Source organism: Lissotriton helveticus, chromosome 5_1, assembly GCF_964261635.1.
Source record: "Lissotriton helveticus chromosome 5_1, aLisHel1.1, whole genome shotgun sequence".
Classification (NCBI taxonomy): Eukaryota; Metazoa; Chordata; class Amphibia; order Caudata; family Salamandridae; genus Lissotriton; species Lissotriton helveticus.
The window spans coordinates 1,317,412,660-1,317,436,687 of NC_136065.1; the positions used below are offsets into that span (position 1 = coordinate 1,317,412,660).

The 24,028-nt window shown below is 43.2% G+C and overlaps 1 protein-coding gene across 1 annotated transcript in view; it reads right to left on the minus strand.

Moving 5' to 3' along the window:
• Positions 1–302: 302 nt before the first annotated feature.
• Positions 303–24,028, minus strand: part of LMOD1 (leiomodin 1) — a 216,347-nt gene continuing 192,621 nt past the window's right edge. Inside the window, exon 3 of the mRNA XM_078644155.1 lies at positions 303–2,502. Coding sequence (XP_078500281.1) covers positions 2,476–2,502 — 27 coding nt within the window. The 3' untranslated portion in view covers positions 303–2,475. The remainder of the gene's footprint in view (positions 2,503–24,028) is intronic.

A 24,028-nucleotide genomic window follows, 5' to 3' on the forward strand; every position in this document is an offset into this window, starting at 1 on the left:
AATTAAAATGTCAGAAAAATATGGCATTTCCAGCAAAAGCGTCTATCTTTTTTGGATCCATTTCACAGGGAAGCACATAAAAGAAAGGAGAGGAAAGAGAGTGAGAACCCCGTCTTGAAGTCACGATTTTTATGGGCGTCCGCAGGGGGGCAAGGAGGGTCGCTCCAGGGGGGGGCAAGCGCCCCTCCTTGCCCCCCCCCTCCCTGCGGACGCCCATTGCTGCTAATTTAACTCAACGTTTTAAACATATCAGAGACACCTACTCCCAAACATATCCTAAAAACAAAGGAAATCACGAACTATTGGTGGTTGAAAATTGTGATTATAAAATTTAATAGAAGTGATTTATAGCCAACCCATTATAAGTCAGTAACTGTATACTGCAGGCAGGAGAATGCATAGTTGAACCTTACTAAATAAGGCCTTCAGCATCTGCTGTAGACGTTGTCGGTTACCACTTCAATCCAGCCATCTTCTTCCTTGACCTTCTAGCAACCAAACTGTGCACAAGAGCTATATCTTCATTGATTGAGAATGTTCCGTTTCCCCTGTGACTCCTTTAAACATGGAAAACCGTGAGTTAAATCAGCTGTACAGGTAGTGATATATAAATGGCTTACTCACAATTCAGCAACCATAACGCTCTTGAAATTGCTCCATGTGCATATAACCGAACCTCTTTACACAAACTGTAAACTTGCACCTGACATGAATCCAGAAACTGCTATCAGCCTCGTTCACTCATGCAGACCGACACCACAACCACTTCTTCGAAAGGTAAGCTGGAGTGGAATTAAACTATGTTTAAATATTGACCTGTGGATTCCTCGATGTTTATCATGGATGGCAATCTCCTCATTCCTTCTCTATTGTTATTTACACATTAGCACTGCATTAGTGGATTGAGTGGTTCAAAGCAAGCAGTAACCGAGTAAGAGCTATTTGGGTTGGTAACTCGTGGTCGTACACCAACATAAGTTCTTCCTTGACACATCTTTGGAGTTCGAATAAAGTTTGGTGCTTGTGTCCTAGCCCCATGAGGCAGTTCTTCCCTCTGTAACATGGCGGCGTCTCTGCAAAATCAGACATTATTTGTTTTTGGTGGGTTACGTTTCCTTTGGCACATTTGTCTCCCAGTTATATCTGACTGAAAAAAAGTGCCGCTTACGAAGGTCCATGGCGGCTGTTGTGGTAACATGGTGCCTACTGACTAGGGCACTGGACTGAAATGGTGCTCATCAATGTGACATTGTCGGGATATGCTCCCTTGAGGGAAAACAGCAAAGAAATCATAACGAGGAAACCAGTGCACGGTTGTTAACAATATCATGTCAACTAACAGCACTCGAGGAACCCCCAGGCCTCCGTGCTTTTTGCTGCTACATTGCCATCTTAAAATGTTAGCGCTGTTCCCGATCCCTTCCTGTGCAATAGAAGGAGTGTTCGTATTAGGGAGTACTTGTATTATTCCCTTATTTTTGGAAACACAGGAAGGATCTTCTTCCATCAGCATTAACAATGACAAAACTAATAACAGTAGAAGCTGGGGTAGCAGGCATAGCCAGCTCATGGTGAGATGGATTGAACACGTTTCTTTAGTGATGTTTTATTATAGTTCCTGCGAATATGGGTGAATATCACACTTAAGCCCATCGAAGTCCATGTGTCTTTTAGAATATTAAGACTGAAAGTGGAAAGAATAACACATGCACAACACTCCGATGAAGACACATCTCTGTAGACATAACTCATAACTCTCCCCGGTCAAACTAAAGACACTCAATTCAGCAGGCAAAAGTCATCCCAAAATAACAGCATCTGAATGGCGAGGAGGCTTTGCTCCCTTCATCATCCAGTCCTCTGTTTGTGTTGTATTAAAGTGGAATGTCATGTATTTTATTTCAATGGTCTTTTCAATGATTTTTCAATATAGATTATCCCTGAAGTTAAAGCTGCAAGTACAAAATGCTTTCCTGAAATGGGATCCAAAAGTTGTAAACATGCCAGCTATTCATTTCCCTTCTCTACCCGCCCCCAAAGTGCTATTTTCAGACAGGCTCACTGACTTCCTGAAATCTTCTCCTCTAGAGCAAAAATGAAACACTACATCTCATCTCTTAAAATTTGTCTTAACCTTCACTTCATATTTTCTTGCTTATAATGTAGTGATAAAAGCAATTTGGGGATTAAGAAATAACTTGCAAAGAGGAAAATACTCGGAAATAAATAATGTGAATGATGTTTCCTCTCATGTAAATAAAAAAAAACCTCCAACTTGAGACTTGGAGATTTCGTCTGTCCATTGGATTTGCTTTGAGAAAAAAAGCATCTAGGTATGCAACACATTGTTGTCGCAAGCCCCCAATCCACACCTCGTCGTTCCACATCTCTTGAGCTGCAGGTCGAATTCAAATATTCGTTTTTAAATTTCTCTCAGTGGGAATGAATTCTTCATCGTCCATTTCGTTCTTCGATTTATTGCAATAATTTTGGCACCTCCACCTGCAAACAGAGAAAAAGGTGTTCAATTTCTTATAACTGTCAACGTAGTGGTCCGTAAATGCACCCACACCATTACCGTAATAGAGAAAAGAGACCACATTGAAAGATCATTCAGATGATCACATTACAACAAAGTAAATATCAAACATGGTATGGGAACAGTGGGAAAAGTGGTCAGCATCCAAGAACTGGCCTCTGGATTCATAGGTCAGAGCAGAACACCAAGGGCATGGTTGAAGCTAGTTTCTTCTTGTTTTGGGTGTGTAGGACTCTTGATGAGAACTCTTTAGTCTGCACTTATAGCCAGAATGAGGTCTGGCTGAAGTCAGAGGTTTTGGAGAAGGTTCATCTAGTCAGTGGCTGCGTTGTATCTTAATGCTTGCTCCTGTATCTTTTCTTTAAGGAAAACAGAGGATTCTTAACTTGTCATTTTACAAATCTTGCTGTTGGGAAACACAATTTCTCTGGTTTACTACGGTTTGGGATGTGCACGTGGATTCGTAATACCTTAGAAAAAATATATTCCAACCTTCATAATCCAGGGTAGATACCTGTATTTAAACTGCACTTTTACTTCTACTTGTAAACATACTTGACTTTCATGCTATCACATTGGCTTCTAGACCTTTTTTCCTCTTGGACAGCACAGATTGTGTATTTTAGGTGAAATAGCCATGTAACTGTGGAAGGTTGATTTCAATATTCACTTTCAAAGAACTTTCTTCCTTACCACCCAAACATTGTAATTCTTTCTCGTCTTGTCTCATTTAGGTTATACAATCGATTATTAGTCTTCCTTTTTCATCTCATGTACGATTTAACAATCGATTAGTAAGTTGACCAAAAGCAGGTATTACAGGTATAGTGGTACAAAAGGGGGTGGTGATGGACGGAGCATCAGAACCAATCAAACACTCACACCCAGTCAAAAGATCTGGGTTTGATCCATCACCGTTCTTTATCCCACTCTGCCACCCCAGTTCAGACATGGCTATGTGCAAATCAGTCTGACCCTGTGCCTCATGGGAACAGTCCAGCCCGAACTGCCAAGCCATGCCTTCCCTGGACCGGAAACAAGCTTCCGAGGACCGGTTTCTGGCATTCCAGCCGTCTTCAGCCCGGCTTACTTGAGTCCAGGGGCAAAGTGAGCAAGGGACTCACGTCTGAGCATACCCTGCCACACTTATGGCGGCTAAAAGCGGTACAAAAGGGGGTGGTGATGGACGGAGCATCAGAACCAATCAAACACTCCCACCCAGTCAAAAGATCTGGGTTTGATCCGTCACCGTTCTTTAGCCCACTCTTCCACCCCAGTTCAGACATGACTATATGCAAATCAGTCTGACCCTGTGCCTCATGGGAACAGTCCAGCCCGAACTGCCAAGCCATGCCTTCCCTGGACCGGAAACAAGCTTCCAAGGACCGGTTTCTGGCATTCCAGCCGTCTTCAGCCTGGCTTGCTTGAATCCAGTGGCAGAGTGAGCAAGGAACTCACGTCTGAGCATACCCTGCCACACTTATGGCGGCCAAAAGCGGTACAAAAGGGGGTGGTGATGGACGGAGCATCAGAACCAATCAAACACTCACACCCAGTCAAAAGATCTGGGTTTGATCCATCACCGTTTTTTAGCCCAGTCTGCCACCCCAGTTCAGACATGGCTATATGCAAATCAGTCTGACCCTGTGCCTCATGGGAACAGTCCAGCCCGAACTGCCAAGCCTTGCCTTCCCTGGACCGGAAACAAGCTTCCGAGGACCGGTTTCTCATGCCTTCCCTGGACTGGATTTGCATATAGCCATGTCTGAACTGGGATGGCAGAGTGGGCTAAAGAACGGTGATGGATCAAACCCAGATCTTTTGACTGGGTGTGAGTGTTTGATTGGTTCTGATGCTCCGTTCATCACCACCCCCTTTTGCACCGCTTTTGGCCACCATAAGTGTGGCAGGGTATGCTCAGACGTGAGTCCCTTGCTCACTTTGCCACTGGATTCAAGCAAGCCGGGCTGAAGACGGCTGGAATTCCAGAAACCGGTCCTCGGAAGCCTGTTTCCGGTCCAGGGAAGGCATGGCTTGGCAGTTCGGGCTGGACTGTTCCCATAAGGCACAGGGTCAGACTGATTTGCATATAGCCGTGTCTGAACTGGGGTGGCAGAGTGGGCTAAAAAACGGTGATGGATCAAACCCAGATCTTCTGACTGGGTGTGAGTGTTTGATTGGTTCTGATGCTCCGTCCATCACCACCCCCTTTTGTACCGCTTTTGGCCGCCATAAGTGTGGCAGGGTATGCTCAGACGTGAGTCCCTTGTTCACTCTGCCACTGGATTCAAGCAAGCCGGGCTGAAGACGGCTGGAATGCCAGAAACCGGTCCTCGGAAGCTTGTTTCCGGTCCAGGGAAGGCATGGCTTGGCAGTTCGGGCTAGACTGTTCCCATGAGGCACAGGGTCAGACTGATTTGCATATAGCCATGTCTGAACTGGGGTGGCAGAGTGGGCTAAAGAACGGTGATGGATCAAACCCAGATCTTTTGACTAGGTGTGACTGTTTGATTGGTTCTGATGCTCCGTCCATCACCACCACCTTTTGTACCGCATTACAGGTATAGTGATTGAAAGCAGGGGGCTGGACTAGGTAGGCGAGACACAGGGAAAAACAATTCGAGCAGACCGTAACTAGCTCTCAGGGCTAGATTGGCACAGGTATCTTGAGCCCATCTGTATCGAAAGGTTGCATTGTGAGAGTGATACATGAATTCCATCTTATCCTGTGATTTTTTGAGACAGAATTTATTCTTGTAAAAACTGTACCAGTCCCTGAAACACTGGAGTGCGTCTTGAACTTTTCTCTTAAAGTTGCCTTTAAATCCCTCTTTCGTGTTTTAGTCAATAAGTCTGTATATTTCTCTTGTAAGCCAAATCATTTGGCAGATTAATTCATGTGGACAATTCCTGTAATGCATGTCCAGTGGGTCAGACTAGTGTGTGGCACATTTTGAATAGTTTTCCAAAGTTACTTTTGGTCGCCAATGTAGTCGTGTTATTTGACTATTACTTTAGCTAGCACCATACTGTCTAAACTGAGGGGAGAGAAAGTGATTCATAGATGGAGCATTTAATTGTAGGGTCAGTGAAATTCTGTAGCCATTTTTTAAGATTGCCTTAGTCTCCATGGAAGATAAGAAAAATCCCTATTCCAGAGCATCATTGATAATTCACAAAAAGTGTCGCTGCAGTAGGTCAGAAATCTCTCTATAAAATGTTATGATCAGTGGATTGTGATCCATGTTGCCTTAAACATTTTGGTCAAGCCTGTAATCAATCTTTGATATTACTCATCTTTTTCTTACTGTCTGATCAAAGCTAGGGCATTTACACAATATTCTGTATAGTGCACTAAGTGCTTCACTCTGCTATCACAGATTAATCTGCTCGGAAGGCAACTATCTCACGAGGTACACATTCCCTTACACATTCTTTGAGAGGTGCCAGTCTTCAAAAGAAAATGTATTGTAGCCCATTCCTATTACGATAGAGCTCTTAAAGAATACAGTTATCTCATCACACTACCAGACTAGCGCTTCTTACTTTGTTTTACAAGAACCTGAACGTCTAAAGAACACTACAGCCCTACCAATGTGGATCACACAGACAATCCATCCATGTTGCTTGTAATAAACACCACAATCCACTTCCTATCCTGTACCCACATCGATCACACGGCTAATTAGTGATTTCAAAATGCCAACTAAATTTATACTTCACCAATGGTGTGCGATATATGGTAAGAAGTGTGGAGACTTCCCATCTGCCAGCCTAGCAATTGGAAACACCTAGTCTCGTGGGCTTACAGAAGGGCACCTGAAAATAGGAGACCTCCTCAATATTTGGCAAGCACAACATTCAAGAGCACTCGATCAATGGTCACAGTTATGAGAATAGTCATCAGCATAATACAATGAAGGTCAGCATGCAAGCCAATCAGTTTACATCATGGATCTCATTGAGTCTCTGAGGAAGAGTCTTTGGTCATGCCTGAAGATTGCTTTCCATGTATTTCCTTCTTTTTCCAATAAACTGCTTCACTAACTTGGAGATCTCCTGTAAAGCAGTGAACAAATGAGATTTGACTTTTTAGTGCACACATTGCTGGGTGAGTAGAGTATTGCATATGGGGTGTTGTGTGCTCTCTGTTTCTTATTAACATCACCAAACACCCACCTGGCCTATGCACAGCAAGGGTAAAGTCTGGGTAGAAGTACAGTTTACCCAACTATATTATACCTTGCCTCATGTGAGGTGTGAACTGCTGTGTATACAGCACTGCATGTCTGCATCAGAGCAACTGTGATGCATTTCAGTCAGATGGAGGGAGTGAGAGACTCTGGATACCATTATTCATTTGGTGTAGCATACTTCATCAGGAAAGGACATTTTAGACTTTATATTTTATATGAGAGTGGGGGTTTATACGGCTTTTGGTTTGTGGAGGGCTCACAAGAGTGCTCTAGTTGTTACCACTAGGGGTGTGTGAAATTCACATAATTTGCTTTTGCATCGTTTCAGAAAATGTGAGCAAATTACGCAAAACTAAGCCTAATTACACACAATTCGAATGTGTCAATTAGCTCTATATTTGTGCAAAATCAGATACAAAAAGGGAATGCTTAGAGAGTCCTAAGAAGTTCTTTTGAATGTTCAAACTTAAGCCGATGTTGAAACATTTCTTGAGAACCTTATATTAGCTATCCAATAAAGCAAGAGCCATGTAATTGTATTTCAATCCCAATTTTTATTTTATTTATCCTTTTAGTAATCATCCAACATCAGCCCAGCAACGCATTTTCTCCCCAAAATGGGACTTCATCAGGGCTGAAAGCATAATAAAATATACATATAAGTATAAATACCAAAAGAAATAAGAAAACCAAATAATCATAAAACAACGGACATACAAATAATCCACCAAATTGTAATTACAAATTTGCCATAAAACACATCATGGCCCCCTGCACCTACCAAGAACAAGATAAAAAACAAGGAACATCAAAAATACATCTCACCTAAAACATCTAATCTCATACTATTCATCGTTGACCAGTTATATCATATTTCCTACTGGTCAATTCTTACTCATAATATACAATATATATCATATCCATTCCCTGAGCATATGGACCAAATGTACCCATTGATTCACCAATAACATTGTATAATCAGTATTTGTTTCAAGCTCATTGAGACCTAAATGATTTCTCACATTTATAACATTTTATTTCTAAAAGTCATAGCATTTTGTACTTTGCTAAAAAGATTTTTTTTACATATCTTCCTCCTTACTGAAATACCCACATTAAATTAACAGTTACCATCCTAAAAAGATCTTCTAATTAACATCTTAATTTATGCAAATGCTTACCCCTCATCATAATTAATGCAAGCAAATATATCAGGTCACTCCACTCACTTTTATTAAGTTAATCTGATGAATAATCGTCAAAATTGTTCATCAAATAAAAGTCATATTTCCTGTTCCTCAGTAAGACCTATGAGAATAGAATAGCAACAAGGTCTACTATCAAATGGCTACTGTCGATATTATAGCTAGATTATCTCCAGCTACTATATATCAGAAGACCTAGCATTCTAGTAGAGAAAAATATATTTTTTTCTTTCATCCGTTCATGCAAGCAAGTATCTATTCCACGATCTATATTTATTTCTTTTTTAAAAGATTGGTGTCCCTACAAACGCTCATTTGTAAACAGCATAATGATTTATCAGTCAGAGGACCATTCCCAAAGCCAATCTCTACTGACCTGTGCATATTAAAAAGAAGGACATGATAATCCTTCCACGCAGAAGCTTCTTGTGTATCCTCCAATATCCTCAATACCAATTTAAGTGAAATACTGACAACTCTTGTTGCTCCAAAATTCTAATTACCAAATAAGGCCACTTCTCATAATCGTCCAGTGGAAATCTATCTGCCCTTGTCAGACTCTAGAGGAATCAACGAAATTAAAGAATCCAATTGGATGAAAAAACTTCCATTGACTACAACAGTATGTCAAAAAATGGTTCGAAAAAACCCATTGGCCAATTGGCTGCAATTCACTTTCCCTCCAAAAAATCTAACAATGTTATCAGGTCATAGACATGAAATCAAGAACAAGGGGGATAACGTTACAATCTAAAGCCAACCAGAAAGGTAACCATCAACTTGATATCGTGATTGGATAGGACATCATCCAATTAGAATAATCCAAATGTTAATGCTGACTTACGGCCTGTCACCCTCTTGAATGACCAGATGGGAAACCATCAGACGCCCAACCTGATTGATTAGCATGTCAACCTATGAAAATACCTTAAAAGTTAGCAATGACATTCCCGCACCTGTTCTCTGTTTAACTAAGGGACATTCGCTTACATTGATAGAATTTCACTTATTATCCATGACACCACCAACATCATAGGATCCTAAATATTCTGCCACAAAAGGATAATATTAACCTGATATGTGGACCAGAGAGTAAACCATTGTAATTGGGTTGTGATTTGCTTGCACGCCATCCAATGAGAGGATCCCAAATATCAATGCTTGTTATCCTGTATTTACTGTCAATTCTAGCCCAATATATTCAGTTAACTAACACAAATATACAAATGATGTCAATTTGAAGGAGTTCTAATGAAGAAAGAGAAATCAAGATTAGATAACCGCCATCCAATCTGAAATCTCTACATATTCCCCTTTATAATTTTACCAGATTCATCCATATCTCAACATTTCGGTGCCTTAAGTCCAAGTACAAAAAGTACCAATACATCTACACATCAAAGTTATTCTCAAATTTGCATTGTACTTTAGAGGCTTAAGGTAATGGAATGTAAATAACTCATCAACCAAGTGAAAGTACAGGGAAACAGTCAGAGCAAAGCCATAATGAAATACATGTATTTCGCACTTAAGACAAGAAAATGTAAATTGCTCACCAGTCATGCGAAAGTATAGGGAAATCATCAAAGGAAACTAGGTTACACTTAAAAGCATTTAGGTGAAAGATGTGTAAACAGCCCACCTGTTATGTGAAAGTACGTGGAAACCATCAGAACAATAATAAGGTAGAGGTGCCATCCAGTCTAAGGCCCCATATTTTTCTATTGATTACCTTGTGGCAAAGGCCCAACCTAATCAAGGATCTAAACTCATCAGGCATGAGTGACTGCTTGCCTACAATCTCAAGCTGTACCAATTTGAAGATCAGTACTAATAGTTTTTTGATTGGGGAGAATATTCTCCAATTAAAACCATGTTTATCCGAGAGATATACCTATATAAACTTCATTATATACAAACGATCCATTTTAGCTGCCCACAGCAGAAAAAGTGGACTATAATATAAGCGTCACTGTATATCACAAACAAGGACAGTAAGTAGGTGATTTCCTAATAATGTTAGTCATTGGAATTTTATACACATACAAAATCTAATTTTCGGACTTCTTCCTCTATTTTCTCTAGTTCTCACCTGGCCTCAACAGGAATAGAAATGTCTAAGGATTACAATCATAAAGACCGCAAATTCAGAAGCTGGATTTGACAGGTGGAGAAGACTGTTTGATGCACTAAAGGGGTAAAGGTGGTGGCCATCATGCTCAATCAAAGTGTGAATCTAATGAGATTTGCAGTCATGCTCGCGCCAAGGTGTCAGGATAATAATTTGCTTGGGCCAGTCAAAGCACGCAGTGAGTATCTGCCTGAGAAATATGCCTGCTGTCTCCTGCAATCAAGTAGTGGTACTTGAGTCTCAGTAACTACTTGAATCACTGCCCTATCGCCACTTCATCACAAACCGGAGAGTTGAGGCTTTGATTATTAATGTGACTTGCAGTGTCACCAAGCTACTTACCCGGTCATTTCAGGTTTAATTTAATCTAGGGGTGGTCGGCGGGGGCAAATTCCGCCATGTGACGACATCAGAGTTTTTTTACGAACTCCGTGCTCCCTGCTGAGCTGGAAAAACTCTGGAAACTCAGATGGCGGAGCCAACCTTACCTGGAAGTTAACTCAATTCTTCTGAACATGGAAAAGAGCCAATCAGCCTCTAATAAGAAAATTGTCTCTCTGATGCTTTTTGTGGATCTAATGAACGCACAAAAAGACAAATATAGTGCCCACTTAGACATGGATGTGCAATGCATATTGGAAATGGAGAATAACTTGGCAGTTAGAAAGCAGAAACAGCTAAAATGAGAACAATTTGAATTGATCAGTGCAAAAAGAAAGATCTTAAAGCACGATCTAAGCAAAAAAATGCCCATGCAGTGATGGTTACAGAGTCACATGAAGATAGAAAGTCTGCTTTTAAAACTTTTTGGCAAGTCAAATGGCTCTGCATTTTTTGGTGGAGCACCCATGGCCGCAGTGTCATCTTGTACACCTATGACACCCAGCTCATCTTCTTCATCTCTGATGACATCACCAACACTTAGTTGAAAATGACCACACATGTCCACATCCACTGACTAGATGAAGACCAACTGTTTGAAGCTCATCTCAGACAATGCAACGGTGGTGCTCTTCGGGATGGGCATCTCATTCTTGAGGGTGCCCTGGTGGCCATGTGGACTAGGACCGATGCCTAACCCATAGAATCAAGACATCTTAAAGACATCCACTGGCTCCCAGTTCAGAAATGCATACTCTTCAAGCTTCTCGCACATGCTTACAAATCCCTGCACAATCTAGGCCCTGCATATCTAAACAGTCACATCAGTTTCCACACACCAACGAAAAAGGCCCATTCGGCAGACCTCCATCTTGCCCATGTTCCCTGCATCCATAGAACTAGAGCGTTTTCTCATGCCTGTCTCCCAAAGTCTGGAATCAAACATTTATAAAGCACACCACATCACCTGTGAAGGTCTCGGGCGCTGGAGATGATGGCTGCTGTGTGTTTGTTTGTTCATTTGACCATACAGATCTTGAATTCTTTCCTGAATTTCTGGAGTGAGATGGTGGCCTTGAGGCTCAGGGGAAGGTCATTATATGCTTTGGCTGCCAGTTGCGAGAAAACACACCCTCCACTGTCAGGGGGTGTTTTCGATGAAGAGGGCGGCAGATGGAAGGTGTCTGGTTGGTAAATGGAAGGGTTGGCATTTGTTGATATGCTGGACCTTAGTTATGCACGGCTTTGAAAGCGTGGGTCAACATCTTGAACTGGCATCTCTTCTGGATCCGGAGCCGGTATAGTTTCTTGAGGTGTGGTGTGATGTGGTCCTGCTGGGGAGGTCGAGAAATGAGTCTTGCGGTTGAGTTTTTTATTTTCTGAAGAATCTCAGGAGGCATGGAGTGATTCCTATGTAGAGTGTGATTCCATAGTCCAGCTTGCTGGTGATGAGGGCCTGCAACAGTCCTTCTAGTGATGACTGAGAGCCGCCTGAATTTCTTGTGCAGCATGCAGAGTGTGTGGAAGCCGGTGGATGATACTCTATTGACTTGCTTTTTCATGGATAGCTTGTTGTCCAGGATGATGCCAAGGTTGTGGGTGTGATCTATTGGGGCAGGAGGTGTGTGAGTTCCGTGGCCCACCATGCATTGTTCCAAGGCGAGGTGTTATGCCCAAAGATGAGGACTTCTATTTTGTCCATGTTGAGTTTGAGGCAGTTGTCCTTCATCCATTCAGCGATGTTCATCATACATATGCTGAATTTGGCCCTGGTGATGCAAGGGTCCTAGGACAGAGAGAGCATGAGCTGCATGTTGTTGGTATCCGTGCAATCTTGCGGTGTAGGCCAGGGGGGTCATGTAGGTTTTGAAGAGGGTGGGGCTGAGGGACGATAACTGGGGAACTCTGCAGATTACCTTCTTGGATTCTGAGGTGAACGATGGAAGATGGGTCCTCTGGGTTCTCCCTCCCATGTGGTATGTATTGCATAAAAATAACATATGTGTTGCAAAGTCATCCTGTGCCCTGGGCATCCACCAACTTTTTGCTGACTGGTGCTGGTGGTAACTAATTTAGACTGACCCTGGGCTCTGCCTAACCAGGCCCAGGCCCAGGGCCAGTGCTAAGCTGAAAGTAACACATTAAAATACAGTTAAAACACCTAACATACACTAGGGTACACTATGGTATGGTGGGGTAACCCTGTAATTGGCATAACCTACTCGATAAACCCCTAGTATATAAAAGGGCAGGGGATTGAAACTTCCTAGAAGTTCCCAATACCCTGGGGCATGGCAGTTGAGAGGCCAGCAGCTTTTTCTGCACTTGCATGTGTGCCATGCTGAAGCCTGAGGTCAGTTTAAAACAGCCCTGGGTGCCAGGACTGGTTTTAAAAAGTAAATTGTGCCCAAACTTTACTTCGGTGGTAGGGGCACTTAAAACTGGGTAACCTACAATGTTTTTGCATATTAGGGACCCCCAGCGTCTCCCCTAGGTATCCCAGGGGTGGGGAGTTAGTTATCTATAAGGTACACCCTTATAAAATGAGTTTTTATATGCTTGGGGAAAGTGAAATTCACATTTCACTCCCCACATTGTGGTGGTTCCTGTAGATACAAGGCAAGTACTTATAAATAATATGTTTTTGTAAGTCCTGGTGTTGGAAAAATGGCCCAAGTCATTTTCCCATTGCAAATCCCTTGTTACATTGGTTAACATGGTAGGAAGTTATTTTGTTGAATCTCTCCTAAAGTGTACATACAAGAAGGTATAAGACTTTCTTGTTTGTTAGTCAAAATTCAGCCTTCCAGAGGTCTGCCCTGATTGTTCAGCGTTAAGTGGATTAGCCAGGCTGCTTTGAAGAGGTGATAAAGAGCCCCTGGGGTTACCAGCTCTGCTGGGAGGGGAGTGTGTTGGTCCATAGGAATGCCAGGTCAGGGGGTGGAGTTGTAAACCATGCTCTTCAAAGGCAGAGGGGAAGCCTGGGTGTCAGTTGCACTTTTACACTTTTCACCCAGAGTCAGGGCTAGGCTTAAGGAAGGTATGTGCAGATGGTAGTGGAGAGTCTAGGGAAATAAGGCATCCCTGGGGGTGTATTTAGCCAGGTCTTGACTCTCTGCTGGAAAATCAGCCATTATGGATTTGGAAGATTTGATGCACTCTGGGACAAAATAATGCCACACTCTACAGGATGTGGTCATCCAGTTGAGGACCTACCCTGCTCCCATTGGTCAGGAGTGACCTGCTGCTTGACCCAGTGACTTTTGAATGAGTATCTGAGAGGGGCAGAGCCCTCCATATCTGCTGCTTGAAACTTATTGAAGGAAGAAGTGCCCTGCTGAATAGATTTTGCAGTGTATAGAATTCTAAGGTCTGACCTCTGAATACTGCACCATCTGAAACTACAGCCCTGTGGATTACATTGCTGGTAAAGAACTAAAGAGTTGACTCCCTGAAAACTTCAGGTTAAAAGAGCTCGACTGGAACATCACCAACTAAATCTACACCTTGGAGACCCATCAGTGGATTTGTAAGTGTTTTGTACCAGTGAATTGTGGGAACTCAAGTCCTCAACTTTCAAGGACCATCTTGGAGCGTCCAGACCCTTGGAGTGAGTTTGAGACACTTTGGAACCCCTGGAGGAACTTCAGGAAGAAGATCAAGAAGTTTGGATCAACTTTGAAAAAAAGCTCTTTAGAGGGACTGACTCAACCTAGCCAGCCAGGCCGCCTGCCTTCAACCGCAAGTCGGCTAAGCCAACCAGGTTCGTCCTGCTAAAAGCTCCATAGCTCCAACTTCCAGAGATTGACCGGGACTAGAGCAAATCTGAAGCTGCTGAACCCTCACCGTATCTGGCTACATGAGGAGCATTGAGAGACCAAGCGAGAAAAAGCTCCAGAAAAGTTTCTAATTCCGCTCGTAGAAAAGTTGACAGGGAGCAACCGCCTGCCTTCCATCGCATGTTGGCCTGGATTCTTGGGTTATCCCGCTGAAGCAATCTTGAAATATTTTTTAAGTCCGCTCCAGGGAAGTTGACCGGGACCTCGTCACAAGTCAAGCTGGCAAACCCTCACCGGATCCGGACTGGCTGGGAGCTTTGTGTGGGCCTCAGAAGAAAAAGCTCCAGAAAAGTTTCTAAGTGTTAAAGGTAGAAACTGAGACTAGGACCTGCCGGGGGCTTTAGTCGCTCAGGGCTCCATCACACTTGGCCTGAAACTTTGACTTTGCCCGGTCTATCGCGAGCAAGTATCACAATATGGTGGTAAGTGCTATATTTTATTAAATCTTTAAAAATTCATATCTCCAATAAACAATGGGGCAGGAGTTGTAGTAAATAAGGTAGCTAATGTACAGGAGGTTTTTAGGAAATTCTACGTTACGCTTTACGAACAGACCCTTAGTAACACAAAACTGGAAATTATGGAGTATTTGAAGGACATACCACACGTATTGTTACAGGGTGAGGAGAAGGAAAAGTTAGATCTCATATCTACAGCACATGAAGTACAGGAAGCCGTGAAAAACCTTCCCTCGGGGAAAGCCACAGGCCCAGACCAAATCCCTGCAGAATTTTATAAAACCTTTTGGGATATATTGGGAAAGGATATGTATGAGACTCTTGTCCAGGCACAGATAGGAAAATCAGTCCCACATTCATGGGCAGGGGCTGATATTATTGTGATACTTAAGAAGAACAAACCCCGTTAGAACCAGGGTCCTATAGACCGATAACACTTATGAACGCAGATGCAAAAATGTACTCGAAAACACTGGCACAAAGATTAAGTAGGGTCATAGAGCACATAGTTAGCACTTCACAGCACGGGTTTATCCCAGGGAAGGGGACCACACAGCACACGAGGCAAATGATCACTATTTTGGACGCCATGGGGGTTGCAGGGGACCCTGTTGCGGCTGTATTCCTGGACGCGGAGAAGGCCTTCGACAGGGTCTCCTGGAACTACCTGTGGGAGGTAATGGAGTGGTTTGGTATTGGTAATGGTTATATTAGGGCAATTCAGGCATTATACCTAGACCCTTCTGCTAGAATAAAAATTAATAAAGGCTACACTGAGGCAGTGCAGATTAAACGCGGGACAAGACAGGGATGCCCAGCATCACCGCTTCTCTTTGCCCTGTATATTGACCCTATTCTGCGTAGATTTGAAAAGAACTATATGATTCACCAGTTAAACTACATGGTATAAGTTACAAAGTATTCGCGTATGCGGACGACGTGGCCATCATTACAAATAACCCAGAAAGGGCTCTCCAGGAGAAGGAGGCATTATGCTTTGGAGCAATTTCAGGATATCGGATCAATAGAGAGAAAACGCAAATAGTTCAGAACAGCGCTACGACACATCAAGACACCAGAGTGGTAGATGAAGCAACATACCTGGGAATAAAAGTCACTGCAGATCTAGACAGTCTAGTAGAGCTTAATATGAGACCATTACTAAATAAAGTAAAAGAAAATACCGAAAGGATACATAAACTACACCTGACCCTGATGGGACGTATAAATGTGGTTAAAATGATCACATTCCCAAAGTTTTTATATTTATTTAGAGCCATTCCATTGTTCTTTGACCATTCATGGTTCAACAAAATAGAAGCAATAGTAAACAAATTTATTTGGGCACAGGGCAAGACCAGGAGAGCCTATCGACACCTTACACTTCCAAGGGAAAAGGGGGGCCGGGGGGGCACCGGATTTTAGGCTCTATTGCTGGGCTGTGGCTATGCAGTATTTACAGGGGCTAATCAGAGCGGGGGAACAGAGCAAGGGGACGTCACATCTGGATTCACTAATGTATATATTGCACTGCTGGGGGATGGGGCTAAGAACGGGTTTCTGAACACAATCGATTTTAGTTACTACAAACACACAAGATTCAAGACGTTACGAGCTGCGTATAACATCTGGAAGGCCATATCAAAAAAACTGGGCCTAGGCAGGTACAACAGTTATACACGCCTGTACACGAATCATTCTCTACCTGGAGATATTTTTAGAGACTCGGTTATGAGGGACTGGGACAACAAAGGGATTAAGAAGATTGGGAATCTCATGGATCAACAGGGGGGAATCCTGCAGTTTCAGCAGCTCCAAATAAAATTTAAGCTAGCAAGTAATAGCTTCTTTAAATATCTTCAAATAAGAAGCTATTTATTAAATAAACAGGGGGGTTCGCTGGGCTTTGGTACATGTCGCGTAATGGATTACATAGAGCGCTGCACTCACTGTACAATCCAGCAGTTATTCGCAGAACTGTATGTATTCAAAAGCGATGATACGGCTAAATTTGCCACGAAGTGGGCTGAAAAAGTGGGATTACAGCCAGAGGGATTTCAGATGTCCCTAGACTTGGGCCGTACAGTGTTATGCTCAGCAACTCTACAGTCACAGCATTATAAGACCCTGTACTCACTATACTATACCCCTGCTAGGATTGCACAATGGGGAGGAAATACAGGAATAACTTGCCCGCGCTGCGACTCAACGATTGCAGACATTGTTCCCATGTTCTCACAATGCCCACAACTGTATTCTTTAAAAAATGATATTGAGAATTTTATTGATGGATCACTGGGTCTAAAAATTAAGCTTTCAGATGAGTTATTATTGCTGGGGGTGCTGGTAGGGACAGTCGATATCCCTACGGAGTTTATGTTTATGGTAACCGCAGTGTTTCGGATATGTATAGCAACATCATGGCTTGACAGGGTACCACCAACCTTCCAAACTTGGATTGCTAGGCTACTGTCAACTTATAATTTGGAAAAAGCAATATATGATAGAAAGGGACGAAGAGCTAGAATTCTGGGCAGGAAGATATGGCAACCTATAGCAAACTGGAAAAATGTGTTGACTACCCGGTAGGAGACCACTGGCGCTAGTGTCAATACACCTGTCGTATGGATTTGAAAAAATGTAATCCTTTTCTCTTTGTGCAATGAATTAACTTGTATTAAATTGTACATTTCTGTGTCATGACTAGAATTATATAATTTGCATAAGTGTGCTGTAACATTTATTGGATTTCTTGGGAAAAATGTCATAACATTTTTTTTGCTTACAAAAAAATAAAAAATAATAAAAAAATACAAAAAATTCATATCTCCAGTCCTTACATTGGATTTTTGTCGTTTTGGTGTAATTTCAAAGATAAAAGTATTTCCTATTTTTATAAATTGGTGTTGGATTTTTATTATGTGTGGTGTCTTAATTATTTACTGAAATGGTGTTTTTAAATGCTTTACATACCTGTCTTGGAAGTTAAGCCTGTCTGCTCACAGCCATGTTACCAAGGGTTGAGCATAGGAATAATTTTCTAAGACCTATGCTGGGTTCTACCATGTGTTAGTGGCCTTATTGCCAGTGGCAGACCCATATTTGTCCCTACCAATAACCCACTTTCCAACAATATGTTAACATACTAAGAACATTTAATATGATATGTAGTATCCTAATCATTTAAAATGATCTTTATAGGAGTCCCTTGCAGACCTTGTACTTTCAGAGTAAAACAAGATCTGGAAATGTCTCCTCACATAGAGACAGGAAATAGAGATTGTGATCAACAGTAGGCGTAATAGGTTTTTATTTTCTGTTACATTGGTTATCGTACCTTAGTTATTTACCTTACTTGTTATTATATATTATTGGGATTGTAGCTGAAAAAAGCAAATATGAACACTATTGGAGTAGAGTATCAAAGGAATACCATACAGTCGACACTAGAAGGATATTTTCCACTCAAAACAGCCTTCTACTTGGAAGTTAATTGTAAGGTCCAAGTTACTAAAATCCTGCTATTTTGCTAGTTGTATCAATTAAGCACGATGCCAGAAATATTCATGGGTGGATGCAGACATACGTAAGATTGGGCCCGTGGGATTTTTTTATATGCCTCAATCTATACTACTATTATAAAGGAAGAACTTTGAACATTTGAGGCGGGTAAACTCGGAAACCACAGCGCCAATCCACACACCCGATACATCGTTGTAATCGTCAGGGTGTGCAGATGGACATAGGCTATATAAACGTAATAAATATACGTTATTTAAAAAATGTATCGAAAAAAAAGTAGTCCCTTGGAAGAAGCGCCGGCCGCGACGTGCGTGCCTGACATGAGGAGCGCGGGGAGGAGCGCGAGGAGGACCGGCGGACATGGCGCGGGGAGGAGCGGTGAGGAGCGGCAGACTGGCGGTGAGGAGCAGCGGACAGGCGGTGAGGAGCGGCGGACAGGCGGTGAGGAGCAGTGAGCGGCGGATGAGGTAGGTTATTTATTTATTTATTTAGGAGCGGTGAGCGGCGGAAAAATGAAGCAAAAATGAAAATCGTGAGCAAGAGGAAACAAACGGAGCATTACAAAAGTGAGCCAAACGGTGCATTACTGGAGGAAAAAGTTACGTGTGCAGGTTACAAAAGCGTACATCGTGAGCAAGAGGAAGCAAACGGAGCATTACAAAAGTGAGCCAAACGGTGCATTACAGGAGGAAAAAGTTACGTGTGCAGGTTACAAAAGCGTAGAAAGTAAACATAGAGGTATAGGAGGAAAAAGTGACGTGTGCAGGTAGCAAGAGGAAGCAAACGGAGCATTAAAAAAGTGAGCCAAACGGTGCATTACAGGAGGAAAAAGTTACGTGTGCAGGTTACAAAAGCGTAGAAAGTAAACATAGAGGTATAATACTGCAATATATGGAGGAAGGCTCCGGGGGACCCACGGACAACGTTGGGGCGGCCGGGGGCCCTGAAGCCTAATTGCTCCCGGACATTGTCGGGACGGGCTGTTAGTAGCTAATAACACAGTAATTCGTATGTCTCCCTAAATTATTAGAGGGGAAGTTTGGCAGCAACAATAATATTCTGCATGTTGCACTACATTTATGGGACATTACCATTTACCAATCAGCTTTGGAACCCCCAAGAGACATTAGTAAATAGAGGTTCCGATTAGAGAGAATGACAGTGATGGTTACCTCTGTTCAATGTCAAAATGTATTGACTGGCATTCTTTAATGCACCAATATGTTTTTTTAAAGCACATTCACGTTTGGTGTTTCATGTATAATGATTTTTTAATTGGTGTCACGGTTCAGTTTGGAGCTGCCGTGCCTAGGGCTGTGGGGCAAATCATGTATTTGGAAAATGTTAAAGTCGTCTATTTTCATGTCAAATCTATCCCATGTGTTGAAATGATAATAAAAGATATGAGATTAAACTCACAGGCCAAGATGAATTAATGTTCTTGTACTTGATTCCAAACAGAACTGGGTTAAAAATTACAGGTAGATCCTGTTTGTGTTTAGAACATTAGTGCAAAAAGAAAAATTGATGGACATAATGCAGAACAATGTCATACATTCACCCCAGTACAGAGATATGGGCCTAAATTCATCGTTGTTTTTGCTCACCATGCCATTCCAGTTTGGACCCGGCCAAATGCAAATCAGTCTTGACCCTGCGTCCAGTGGGAACTGTCCAGCCCGAACTGCCAGGCCAGGTCCTCCCTGGACTGGAAACAAGCATCCTAGAACTGGTTTTGGGCTTTCAGCCCTCATCAGCCAGAATAGCTTGACTTCCGTGGCATGGAGAGCACGTGACCCACGCCTGGGCACACCTTCCCACTCGGGGTGACAAATGCAAAAAAAACAGTTGATGGACAGAATGCAGAACAATGTCATACATTTCCCCCAGTACAGAGATCTGGGCCTAAATCCATAGTTTTTTTGCTCACCATGCCATTCCAGTTTGGACTCAGCCATATGCAAATCAGTCTTGACCCTGCGGCCAGTGGAACAGTCCAGCCTGAACTGCCAGGCCAGGTCCTTCCTGGACTGGAAACAAGCATCCTAGGACCAGTTTCGGGCTTTCAGCCCTCATCGCTCCAGTGGCATGGAGAGCAAGGGACCCACATCTGGGCACACCCGTCCCACTCAGGTATGCCCAGACGTGGGTCTCTTGCTCACTGGATTCAAGCTAGCCTGGCTGATGACAGCTGATTAGTCAGAAACCAGTCCCAGGATGCTTGTTTATGTTCCAGGGAAGACATGGCTCGGCAGTTCGGGGTGGACTGTTCCCATGAGGCACAGGGTCAGACTGATTTGCATATGGCCATGTCTGAACTGGGGAGGCTGAGTGAGCTAAAGAATGATGATGGACTAAACCCACATCAGTTGACTGGGGGTGAGTGCTTGCAATGTTCAACACTCCTTCCCTCATCCCCTTTGGTTTTGGTTTGTTCGCCCTAAGTTGACAGGGTATGCCCAGACATTGTTCCTTGCTCACTTTGCCACTGGATTCCAGCTAGCATGGCTGATGACGGCTGATTAGCCAGAAACCGGTCCCAGGATGCCTTCCAGTCCAGGGAAGACATGGCTTGGCAGTTCGGGATGGACTGTTCCCAAGAGGCACATGATCAGACTGATTTGCATATGGCCATGTCTGAACTGGGGTGGCGGAGTGAGCTAAAGAATGATGATGGATTAAGCCCAGATCAGTTGACTGGGGGTGAGTGCGTGCAATGTTCAACACTCCGTCCATCATCCCCTTTGGTTTTGCTTTGTTCGCCCCAAGTTGGCAGGGTATGCCCAGACGTGGGTCCCTTGCTCACTTTGCCACTGGATTCAAGCTAGCCTGGCTGATGATGGCTGATTAGCCAGAAACCGGTCCCAGGATGCTTGTTTTCGGGCCAGGGAAGTCATAGCATGGCAGTTCGGGCTGGACTGTTCCCATGAGGCACAGGGGCAGACTGATTTGCATATGGCCATGTCTCAACTGGGGTGGCGGAGTGAGCTAAAGAATGATGATGGATTAGACCCAGATCAGTTGACTGGGGGCGAGTGCTTGCCCCGTCCATCATCCCCTTTGGTTTTGCTTAGAATATTAGTGGCATAATCTAACTGCTTAGGGGCCCAACCACTTGGTACATAACTTTCTAAAAGTGGCATTTTCAGAATTGTGACTTAATTTCTGATTTTACCATTAAAGAGGTATTTAAATTATATTTCCTCAGACACCAAACATGACATTCATACCAGCTCCCAAACGCAACTTAACATTTACTAAATGTAATGATGTAACCCAATGTTATCCAATGGGAGAGGTAAACCTCACAGTTTTCATTATCAGGACATGTATAAAATGAAAATACATATCCGACTTTTTAAATATAATGCACACAGCCCAATGGGTTGTTTAGGGCCTATCATAGGGGGTGACCTATACGTATTAAAAAGAAAGTTTTAGGCCTGACAAAAGGTTTATTTTCCTGGGTCGAAATGGCAGATTAAAACTGTACACACAGGCTCCAACAGCAGACATGGGATATGTTTAAAAAGGTTGTTTAAGTGGGTAGCACAATAAGTGTTGCAGGCCCACTAGTAGCATTCAATTTAAATGCTCTGGTTATATGTAGTACCATTTTACTAGGGACTTACAAGTAAAATAAAAGTGCCAATCAGGTGTAAGCCAATTTGCCCATCTTTAAAGGAGAAAGCACAGGCACAATAGCACTGATTAGAGTGGTAAAGGGCACAGTAAAAACCAACAAAAATAGGTTCAGAAACATGAAGGGTGAAGGCAAAAGGTTTGAGGATGACCCTACAGAGAGGGCCAAATCCAACCTACATGATGATGGATGGAATCCCAGTTGTTCACACAAATAATTTGTATTGGCTTAGGGCTCCTAGAAAACTGTCCACTGTGCAAGATTTCCTGTGTTTTTGGGTCAACATTACCAAACCATGAAGCTGTAATGTGGGTAGCAGGTTGACTATGAGGCCTTCTTATGCGGATAACAAAGATTGGCAAAGCAAATAGGTCTGGTGTTTGGAAGAGCTATTGGCTTTGGAAATTTCTTTTAGCCTTGTTGTACAGCAGCACTGTTGCCTATTATTGTATAGTATATTATGCCATGAGAATGGTATGCCATGTTATTGAGACGTACAACCCATTAGGTGCTAACAGCACACATACACATGCATTTAGGAAAGAGTTGGTATCACTATTTGGTACAAATTAGAGGCATGTAACTTACGCTGGCTTTCCCAACTTAGGGAAGAAGGCGGCATCATATGGAATGTAACCAAAACAAGGATGAATCATAAACAAACACACTCTTAGTGAATGGTGCAACATGCAACATTATCAAAATGTAATAAATTATGTTGGCATTGAGGGGAGGCATCCTGTCGGAATATGTGAGTCAGCTGTGGGTAAAATGCATAGAACATGCTTTTTTCTTTTATGGGAAATAGCTTGTTTGGCCTGTGGACATATAAATCATTTTGGGCGGGTCTGCAATGTTCTCCTTAGAGACTGGGGTGGGGTGGACAATGGAGAGAGAAATGAACGAAGAATGGTCAGAGTGACTTCCATGTACATAAGTTCATCTCAAACCTTGTTTTGTTACCCGGATTTGTATAGCACGCAACTGCCCCAGCAAAGAGGCGTCCCGGCGCTGCCAGCATCAGAATACCGGACCTAAAACACCACGATTGTAGACAGCAAGACTCCCAAAACAGTAGCAAAGTAAAAAAAAAAGACTAAACCGAAGGAAAGAGGAAGGTTTTGATTGCTTTCCTAAAGTCCAGCAGACGTTCCATTCTGCAGATCTGATGAGGCAAGGGATTCCATAACTTGGCTGCCAAGCGGCGAAAGGAGCAGCCCCCAGCGTGAAGGTGTTTCACACAGGGAATAGTAACCAGGTGCTGCCCCAAGGAACGCAGCTGGCGCGAATGAACATACGGCATAAGCAGATTGACTAACAAGCTGGGTGAAGCAAGCTTCAGGATCTTAAAAGATAGACACAGTGTCTTAAATTGAATGCACTTAGCCATAGGTAGCCAGTGAAGTCTCCGGATAGCACCAGCCGAGAGGCAGGTCCGCGGGAGCCCCAGCAAGGCTCTGGCGGCAGCGTTCAGAACACACTGCAACCGCATAACTTCAGCCTGGTTGGCCCCCAGCAAGAGAGAACTAGCATAGTCAAGTCTGGATAGAATAGCTCACTGGACAATCAGCTGGAGCGTGGGTGGGTCAAGAAACTTCAGAAGGGGCTGAAAACCCCAAAGGATGCCAAAGCAAGTGCCGGCAACTTTTTTAGTCTGGTCTTGAAAACGAAGGGAGGAATCCATCCATACCCCCAGGTTCTTAACCACTGACTTAGGGGTGGGGGTGCTGCCAAGAATGCTTGCCCAACATTGCTCACTCCACAGGCTCGAGTTCTTCCCCACTAACAGAACCTCTGTTTTGCTAGCGTTCAACTGTAGGCAATTAGTTGTCATCTATTCTGCAACGGCCGCCATGCCACTTCTAAACCTAGAGGCATTCGAAGTGGAATCCTCTGCCAGGGCCACCACCAGCTGCGTATCATCTGCATACGAGACCATGGTGAGGCCCCAGTGCCTGGCGACCACTGCAAGAGGCTGAACATACAAGTTAAACAATATAGGGCTTAGTGCAGAGCCCTGAGGCACCCCCTGATCGATGGAATCCGCCTGAGAGAGAAACGGGGGGCTGACACTCGGAAGGATCTTTCGGTCAGAAATGATCTGAACCATTCCA